Here is a 10031-nt window from a genome sequence, read left to right on the forward strand (position 1 = left end):
TTCAGTGCCTTGCTCACATTGGCAATGAACTGGAGGTGAACTGGTATCTCTCCAGCTACCAGTCCACACTCTGTGCTTTGATTTGAGCCGAACGGGGACTTGAATCATCGACCCTCCGGTTCCCAACCAAACTCCTTACTTACTGCAACCCCTTTAGGGTGAAGGATTGCGAATCTTGAATCTTGAATTAAAGATTTTTATCCAACATTGTTTAATGTAAGAGTTGAGGAAAGGTGCAGCGGAGAGGGAAGACAATAGGATTGTCATTGTTTCCTTTACTTAGAGATACTGATATTCTTCCTCACAACTGAAATGAAATGATCTTTTGCAGAGTTTCTGCAGGTTTCACCAAGTCAAATTAAAGACCTTTTTAAGACCATTATGAATGAAATTTAAGCCCCAAATTCTGGCCAAGTATCGCTAAACTTGCACTTCCCCCTAGCTGAAAAATAAAATCTGTTTTATGTCTGTAGTACAATCCAAAAGAGACTCGCACCCATTGATTGGCTGCATAGAGTTAGGCATGGGCCGACGATATGATAACCTTCAGCAAAAATATCACAGTTTCACGATATTGCAATTAAAACTTTCAAATGTTTTTTTGTTTTTTGTTTTCTTCTTCCATTGAACACAGTGTATTTTATTTTGAAATACACTTCACACTGGCAGGGAGACAAAAGACCAAACTGACTTTTTCAAACCGTGGTATACCTTTAATGCGGTAACCGGCCCGTGCCGAATTAGAGGTAGCGTTGCATGGAAGTAGGAAAATTAAAACCTGTTCAAAATTAAGACCTAGAACATGAATTTAAGACAAACATTTTGAGGTTTTAGACTTTTTAAAGACCCCGCAGAAACCCTGCCTTTGACAACTAGCATAGAAATACAAGTTTTGAATTGACTTTACAGCTTTGAAGTTAGAATTTAACTTCATTCAATATACTGGTATTTTAAGACTGTAAATAGATTGCACAGGAAACACAAGCCGCAAAATGCATTTTATGTGTTTATGACTGACTGTGGACTATGCTTATTTATATGCTTGCTTAGTTTTACCTTGCATATCCAGAGGACAGAGACTTGAGGAGGTCATAGAAGTCCACAACGATTTCATTTAAAGGGAAGAGGTACTTCATCATGACCCGCTGGTCGTCTATGTACACCATGTTCTTCTGGATCCCTCTGCGATTCTTCCACAGCACAACAAAATGAGATTATTTTGCAAGAATTTACAACGTCAAAAATCTTGTCTTCTTGGATTTGTTGAGCGACACTTCTCTTATGTGGAGAAAAAAAAGCCCCGAAGTTGTAAAGAAGAATCAGAAATATAAACCTACTTTCTAACACTTCCTTTTTTCCCCGATTATTGTTTTCTCTTTGGCTCCAGGCCAATTTGGAAACAGAAATAGGAGAGAAGGCACTCCACTATCTCCTGTCCAGTGGTGAAATTAAATACAAATTGAGGTACTTGTACTTTACTTGAGTCTTTACTTTTCATGCCACTTTCTACTTCCACTCCGCTACATTAAGCGGTGCCGGTGTTGCACCAAACAAACAATGCATGCGCCGAGACAAAAAATGCGTTGGCCCATCAATCTACAACTAGGGGAGACCGCGATAAGCCCTATTTCAACAAATGGTGGCGCGTTCCTTTAAAGGAAAAAGGGTCTGCACTTTGAATAAGATGCTTACAAGGCGGATGCATATGTAAAAGGGAAATAAAAACTAACAGTGCAGAAAGACCACGGTCAGGTTAAATGGTATGGACAATATTTCATTACATTTGCGTTTCCTATTTTCCTCTTACCAAGCAGAGAGACATAATCTTGCCGGTGTAAGTGTCTGGAGAGAGAATGGTCCCCAGTACCATGGGCTCCAAATACTCGGACACAACGGATCGGTCTGGGAACTGAGCCGGGTTCACGATGGTTATCTCCTCACTGCCGTGTTCCTGCAAGGAGAAACCAATGGGACTTGAAACTCTAAATAAAAATATTTCAGGATTTTAAAGTGATAGTTCATCCCAAAAAAAAACACTCACCCCCTGCAGGCTTGAAATATGGCTTTGAAAGGTACAATCATGCAATACCCCTGTTACAGTACATGTGTTTGTGTTTCCTCACTAGTCTTTTAAGAGTGAGAAATAGTGTAAATTGTCATACCTTAATGTAAAGTATTGAAGTCTTAAATACATATATAAGTCTTTACAAACACTAAGATGCTGCCAATGAGATGAGAATGGGAAAAAACCCAAAAGTGTAGTTTAGTAGTCATCAACTACTCCCCAAAAGTCGACAAATACTCGATTGTTCGTGGGATATAGCGACCTCGCCAATAAACATGTATGTCCACGGATTTCATGAAGTTGATGACTGTTATTCGTTTATCAAAAAACTTCCATAGTGGCTGACATTCAGAGGAATGAGCTGTCATAAGGACACAGATTATTCACACATTCTTCTCAGAGAGCAAGTGTAAATGGAGAATAGGCTATAAACAGTGCAAACAAAATTCAAAACTTAGCCTACTCACCACAATAAAGTGCCAAAAAAAGAAAACATCCCTAATAACCTGGCAGTGATTGGCTGTTGCGGCAGCCTCCATTTATTATCCTCATTTTGCACTCTTGGTTAGAATTCAAGAAATGTCCACTGCTTTACTGTCTTGCACTGCAGTGTCTTAAAGCTATAGTGCGTAGTTTCTATCTCCCATACGAGGAATTATAAGAAATACAGAGGAGAAGTCCCTCCCCTTCTGGTGGACCACCATGGGACCCTAACTCGGAGTCCTGCACACTGACCACTGCGCAAGAAATAATTTATTTAGAAAATACAACGTTTTGGTGTTAGACCTTCATCAGGTACATTTTTATATATACGTTTTCATGCATATAATTACATCACAATTACAACTGCACTATGCTAAAACAACAAATAAAACGAACATTTGACAATAATGCGCCGCATTGGTTTGTAGTTTTGATGGTCGAATGTTCAAATAGTCGACTATTCTGTGAAACTCCTAGTATCTCCCATTGTGTGATTTTACAGAAAAGCACCAGCAATACCTGGAGAGCCTCCAAGTAAGTTACAACTTTTATACTGCTGTAAAAGCACAGTACAAGCCCCCCCTTGTGTAAGGCTAGAAAATACACGGGCAGGAAATGGCTGTTACCTTGATGAGTTTGGGTGAAGAGAGGACAGCCTTGTAGGGCACGGTGGGCGCCGTTACTATGACGGAGGCGTTGTATTCCTGCTCCAGCCTCTGATTGAACACCTCCATATGGAGAAGACCCAGGAAGCCAAGTCTGCAGGGGCACAGGTAGGTTCACTCAACTTTTATAATAGATATTCAAGCTTCTAATTACAAAGAGCCTGTAAATTAAGTAAGTACCACTCATTGCTATTCGAGTGCAGCTTCATACTTCCGAATGATCTGAATCACTTCTACTAATGGAATCAAATTCATCATCTGGACTAATATGACCTGTGACGATAAAAAAAAACTCTTACTTGGCTGTCTTTTTTGGCAACATTTGGTATGTCCCAAAGAAAGTTGTTTATTCCCCTATAAATCATATGGAATTGTGTCCAAAGAAAAGCAATCGTGCTACTTCCCCAAAAATTGGTCCCTTTTAAGAATGATTGGATAACTCCTTTGCAACAAGCAAAGGACTTGGAAAAACATCCAAACATTATGACTCCTGTCCACACTTTTGTTTTCATTCGCTGTCACATTATGTGTAGTGTGCCTCTGTTGTGGTCTTGAAGCCATTTTTCATTCTTATTTAAAACAGTGGTCCTCACCTCCAGCCTGCTCCCAGGGCCATGCTGCTGTCTCTCTGCACCGTGACACTCGAGTCGTTCAGGGTCAGTCTCTCGATGGCGCTGCGAAGGCCCGGGTATTCGGACTGGTCCATCGGGTACATGCCTGAGGGACAGGAAACAAAAGACAGAGTGCACATCATCAGCAAAAAGGACTCTTTTCACTTATGGTGGAATCACTGAGTGCACTTAGTGTGCTAGCTATTGTGAAATAACATGCACTAAAGGGGTTTTATGTTTTTATTCATCTTTTTTTTTACTTTATCCTTTATTTACCAAGAAGAGTCCCATTGGAGATACAAGATCTCTTCTTTCAAGGAGTCTTGTTTGAGTACATTTCTGATGATACAGGAATATTTAAGGCTAGCATTCTAATGATGCTAATGTAATGCATGTGGTGTTTAAAATAGACATTTTTATCTGACAGCAGGAAGCAACTGCAGATTAGACAAGGTCTTACCGGCAAAGACCATGGCTTTGGCAGGTTTGAACCCTGGAAGAGCTTCCACGGGCTGCTCCTGGAGGTAGAGTGTGTCACCAATCTGGGCCTCCTTCACATCCTTCATCCCTGCTATTATGTAACCCACTTGGCCTGCAAACCTACACAACAGTCAAGGAGAGTTACACAAATGCAATGTATACAAGCATCTCAGTGAGTGGGACAGTTGGAGGAATTTTCCACACATTCCAGTGTTTTTCAACTGTGTGGACCAGTGCTTATTACTGACTAAACTGTAGACACACAGTCCAGTGGGCAGGTTCATTATTCAAAGATGGCTGCAGCGGTAAAGAATATGATTTAAAACGATGTGTTACATCACAATTGTTAGGGTATTTTACACATCAATTGCAATAGAATTTAGATACAGTAAATCCATCACAGCAAAAGCTGTCAAAAGCTTTTTTGTAATCATTAAAGCACCCATATTATGTTCATTTTCAGGTTCATAATTCTATTTTGAGGTTGTACCAGAATAGGTTTACATGGTTTCATTTAAAAAAAAAAAAAAAACTATTATTTTTGTCGTACTGCACATTGCTGCAGATCCTGTTTCCCCCGTGTGTTTAGGTCTCTGATTTAGTTCCAGAGTGAGAGATCTCACTTCTATACTAACTTTGTTGGGAGTCGCACATGCTCAGTAGCTCAGTAAGATCCCATCCTCACCTGAAGACTGAAGAGATTCAGAAACCGGATCTCGCTCAAAACAGCATGGATAGTTTTTTTCCCAAATCCCAGAAAAAGAGATTTTTTTCATAATATGGGCACTTTAACATTCTTTAAAATAGTTATATTTTTTTTGCATACAGTGTCTTTCAACAGATGTATGAATGAGCACAAGACAATGTATTTTGTCTACATAGATGCTTTAAAGATTATCCAATCAGACGACCACTGAATCAATTGGTGCATTAAAGACTATGAAAAGTCCATCCCAGTAAGTCCCCCCCTCCCTACAAAAACAAATAAAGAATGGTATGGTCTATCAAATGTCAGGAAATGTTGACCATGCCAATCACAATATCCTGAAGCAAGAGATAATCCGTTTATTATCACATGAGACTAAAAAAGAAGCAAATCCCCACAACGTAAGAAGCATAATTGGCATTTTTTATTGAAGAATTACCCAAATGACTAAACTCAGAGTTGCAGATTGATATTCTGTTGATCAACTATAATATCAGCTGTATTGCATGAAATAAAAAGTGGGAGAAATGGCACATACAGCTTCTGCGTTGGGTGCTCATCGGGCCGGAGGAGCCCCAGCTCGTTGACGTCGTAGGTTTTGCCGAGATATGCCGACACGATCCTGTCCCCTTTCTTGACCCGGCCTCCGAACACAGCGATGTTGGCCACCACTCCTCTGTAGTGGTCGAAATTGGAGTCAAACACTAGGGCTTTAAATGGGTCATCAGTACTTGCCACGGGCCTGAGAATACAAAGAGAAGGGGGGGAAAAGCTTCACTTTTACGTGTCAATCACGTTTTATGTGAGAAATGAAACCAAATTAACCTTCTTACGCTGGAATTCTGTCCACGACCGCTTGGAGAACTTTGTCAACATTTGTCCCAAGTTTAGCTGAAATCTGTAAACGATAAAAATCACAAATTAAGAGACATTACTCAGTTAAGCGAAACTGAAAACTAAAAAAAAGCAGCTTACATTATGCTCAAACTCACTCTAATGCACTCTTCACGTGGAATATCAAACGCCTTTTCAATCTGTGTTTCCACTCTCTCTGGATCAGCATTTTTTAAGTCGATCTTAGAGAGAAATGTCCAATTAGAACGGCATGCTGAACAGCAGTCAAGTAGAAAAAGAAAAGAGTAACAAAATCTAGGTCTCAGTGTACCTTGTTGATGACAGGGATGATTGCGAGCTGAGCTTCAAAAGCCAGGTAGAAGTTGGCCACCGTCTGCGCTTGAATGCCCTTCACATGACATCAAAAATATTAACAACTTGCAGCATGTACTGTACATTCACAATATTTCACTAAGAAGACTGGGAGTATGAATCTGGTTTCATACCTGATTGGCATCGACAATCAACAGGACACCCTGGCATGCAGAAATCGATCGAGACACTTCATAACTGAAGTCAACATGACCCTACAGAGAGAGAAAGCCCCGGAGATTCGGAAAACTGTAAGACATGACATAGGAATCGGACAAATACTAAATGATTGCATATATATTTCCTTTTTTTTTTTTTTTGCTTTCACAGTGAAAGGCCATTTTGTTCTGATGTTACTGTTCTTCATATGTTATTGATGAGAGATGCTGTCAAGTTGAAATCTGCAACATGCGACTTTTTCACATGACAACAAAAATACATAAATATAAAAGGCGATATTACACATTGGCAAACTATCTTGAAAGGGGACATATTATGCTAATAAGTTTTCTTCGGACCAAAAACAAAGAAATGCTGCTGGTTGCTATTGTGTGCAGCACTACTACTGTTAAAATTGTTAAATTATTTAATACATGAAAGTTTGCAGATATCTGTTCTCAGAAGTTTGATATATGCTATATAAAAGTGCAGATTGGTGAAGTGTTCAATAAATGTTTTTGAACCCCCAACTTCTGTGGCGCCTTTCCATTGCAGCCCCCCCCCCCCCCCCCCCCCCCCCCCCCCCCTGCATGTATAGGTGAGCATGTTGGTGTGTAATTAAGGCCTGAGTAATATCAACAGTGTGTAAATTGTAATTCCCCTTGCGGGATTAATACAGTATACATATTATTATTATTAGAGGTTTAAAAAACAACACATATCGGCAGCATTTATCGGCCGTCGCCACATGCCCACACAGCGTTCCGGTGGGAGAAAACGGGCTCTGGTTTATTGGCATTTCTTTAAACCAAGCTGCGGCGCTGAACGCAATAATGGCGCAGCTGCAAAATAGTCTCAGGAGGGAGCTTGTTTTGGTGGAACATGCGTACGTTAAAAAAAAAAAAACTCAACAGAAAAATTTAGATTGGACAGATAGTCTGGCTAGCTGTCTGGATTTACCCTGCAGAGATCTGAGGACCAGGTAACCATAGTCCTCAGATTGGACAGATAGTCTAGCTAGCTGTCTGGATTTACCCTGCAGAGATCTGAGGACCAGGTAACCATAGTCCTCAGATTGGACAGATAGTCTGGCTAGCTGTCTGAGATTTACCCTGCAGAGACCTGAGGACCAGGTAACCATAGTCCTCAGATTGGACAGATAGTCTAGCTAGCTGTCTGGATTTACCCTGCAGCGATCTGAGGACAGTTAATCATAGTACTCAGAAATCCACCGGAGTTTAGAACACCAACACAAAGAAAGCAGAAGGTGACGGACATCAGGCCGAAAATTAGGGACATCCAGCAGAATTTCCGGCGACAACTAAGCAATCGTGTATATGAAACGTCGTGGATATAGACTATGGTAATAGCAACCATGAACGATAGCTCTTCTTCCTGATGTCCCCCACCCAGCTGAGCACTCACCGGGGTGTCGATGAGGTTCAGGAGGTACTGCTGCCCCTGGTGGCTGTAAACCAACGAGGCTGTCTGGGCCTTCACGGTTATCCCTCTCTCTCGCTCCACCTGAAGCTTGTCCAACACCTGTTTGTTCTTCTCTGTCGTTGCTATGGCACCTGTTTGTCAACGACATCCACCATAGCAACACACTGTGTTAATTGTAATCCTTTCATTAAGAGCTGGTATTATATGGATTACTAAGTGTTGTCTGAACCTCTGACCCAATCATTAACACTGTGTTTGTGCATGTGAGAGGGAGAGATGCCCCTTATTAATGCTGGGAGGAGCATATAATCCTAAAACATTGCATTTTACACATAATTATTATTATTTTTATTATAAGTATGTGTTTCGACCTAAACCCAAAAGGTATTCTCTTGTGTAAACCTGTTTCAGATTGCTTTGATACACTCTAAGGGGAAAAAAGCTGAGATGCAGTGTGATGAGGAAACATACCGGTCATCTCCAACAGCCTGTCAGCCAAAGTGCTTTTTCCATGGTCAATATGAGCAATGATGCAAAAATTCCGGATTCTGTCCACAGGGAACTTAGACAGGTCAATAGTATCCTTAAAAGCAAAAAGGAGAAAAGCCGAGAAATGAGTATAACAGTCACTGAACACCTGCTGAGTGCAGGAACCTATCATAAAGAAATAGCTAAATATGGACGTTGATGCAAGTTGCAACCTTTAGAGAACGTTCCCCTAACTTTATCCTAACATTGAAATCTTCAAGCAAAGGTTCCCCTAACTTTATCTTTACGTTGCAACCTTTAGAGAACGTTCCCCTAACTTTATCCTAACATTGAAACCTTCAGCAAAGGTTCCCCTTACTTTATCTTTAACGTTGCAACCTTTAGAGAACGTTCCCCTAACTTTATCCTAACATTGAAACCTTCAGCAAAGGTTCCCCTTACTTTATCTTTAACGTTGCAACCTTTAGAGAACGTTCCCCTTACTTTATCCTAACATTGAAACCTTCAGCAAAGGTTCCCCTTACTTTATCTTTAACGTTGCAACCTTTAGAGAACGTTCCCCTAACATTCTTTTTTACATTCCCCTAACCTTTAAAAAACTTAAATAACCATGTTCAATTGGAACACTGAATTGAAAAATCATGTTCCAACTGGATTATGACTGGATAGGAATGAATGAACAGGCAAACTTGACAACTTAATTTAACAAAAAAAGGACTTAGGAAAATAGGGTCCAGGTTGGAAAAAAAAACAATAGTTACCCTTTAAAGTTAGTTACATTCCACTTACTCTCAGTCTCTCCCTTCCAAACTAAAAGCTTTCGGCCTGTGTATTTTATTTTTTATCTATGTCTAATACTAGGCTACTAATAGAAGCAACTCCCAGAGTGAACGTGTCCCACCAGTAACCCAGTTAACGCGGTCCCTTTCCTGTGTTGTGTGGTGAATGTGTGTTAGCTAGCATTAGCTAGCATTAGCTAGTTACCTTGTCTGTTTGTGTGCTGACCATGACGCTGCTGGAGAACATGGGCAGCCTTTTCATCCACCGGTGTCTTAACAGTGTGTAGGTCATATTATAGCTTTGTATTTTCCTTCTATATACTTTGAACTGTAAAACACGTCTTATAAGGGGTGATTCACACCACCGTTTCACTAGCGAAAACGACATTTTCGTCAAGCTACTTAACTGTTAGCTAGTTAGCTAGCTAGCTGTGGTGACATTTCTGTATTGTCATTGATAAAATGTAGACTGTTGCCATATTGGCGGGGCATTAGTTGACTGTCGCGACGATAAAAACACACCTATCTTTAACGTGAAGTACTGTATAACCCCGGTACATGGGTTCTTATGGGTGCTGACATTTTGGTTGACAGTTCACCGGCAAAGACTTCTGGGAAATGTTGTTGATTTTTCGAACCAGAGATGAGAAAAAGAAACAAGATGAGTGCCTTCTGTAATTTCCGTTTACATTTATGTCTGTCAGAGCAAGCGAATACACGTTTTCTTTACAATGTTAACGAGCAACAGTGTAACGATTTGAACAGTTAACGTATCGTTAACGTATCGAAAAGTTAAAGAAATGCTAAGGAGCTAAGCTTACTGCACTGCTGCCTGTCAACCGTCTCTTTCTCCGGGGAGTTTTTTTTTTTTTTTATTCTAATTTGTCTAGTCATTGCAGCAACATGTGTCTACCAGTTGTCTACATCTCTTAATACATCCATGGT

At 40.4% G+C, this 10031-nt stretch overlaps 1 protein-coding gene across 2 annotated transcripts in view; it reads right to left on the reverse strand.

Annotated features, from left to right (window-relative positions):
- guf1 (GTP binding elongation factor GUF1) overlaps window positions 1–9742 on the reverse strand; it is a 14682-nt gene extending 4940 nt beyond the window's left edge. The window contains exons 1-13 of one of the 2 annotated variants that reach the window (XM_032510893.1): window positions 9292–9739; window positions 8290–8401; window positions 7801–7949; window positions 6351–6431; window positions 6176–6253; window positions 6003–6086; window positions 5844–5908; window positions 5549–5752; window positions 4285–4424; window positions 3807–3930; window positions 3175–3307; window positions 1808–1951; window positions 1057–1190 (exon numbers count right to left, since the gene is read on the reverse strand). In XM_032510893.1, coding sequence (XP_032366784.1) covers window positions 1057–1190; window positions 1808–1951; window positions 3175–3307; window positions 3807–3930; window positions 4285–4424; window positions 5549–5752; window positions 5844–5908; window positions 6003–6086; window positions 6176–6253; window positions 6351–6431; window positions 7801–7949; window positions 8290–8401; window positions 9292–9474 — 1631 coding nt within the window. In that variant the 5' untranslated portion in view covers window positions 9475–9739. Of the gene's footprint in view, window positions 1–1056; window positions 1191–1807; window positions 1952–3174; window positions 3308–3806; window positions 3931–4284; window positions 4425–5548; window positions 5753–5843; window positions 5909–6002; window positions 6087–6175; window positions 6254–6350; window positions 6432–7800; window positions 7950–8289; window positions 8402–9291 lie in introns of both variants that reach the window. The other variant, XM_032510894.1, reaches the window with a different exon arrangement.
- Window positions 9743–10031: the final 289 nt, after the last annotated feature.

The sequence above is a fragment of the Etheostoma spectabile genome, unplaced genomic scaffold, assembly GCF_008692095.1.
Source record: "Etheostoma spectabile isolate EspeVRDwgs_2016 unplaced genomic scaffold, UIUC_Espe_1.0 scaffold273, whole genome shotgun sequence".
NCBI lineage: Eukaryota > Metazoa > Chordata > Actinopteri > Perciformes > Percidae > Etheostoma > Etheostoma spectabile.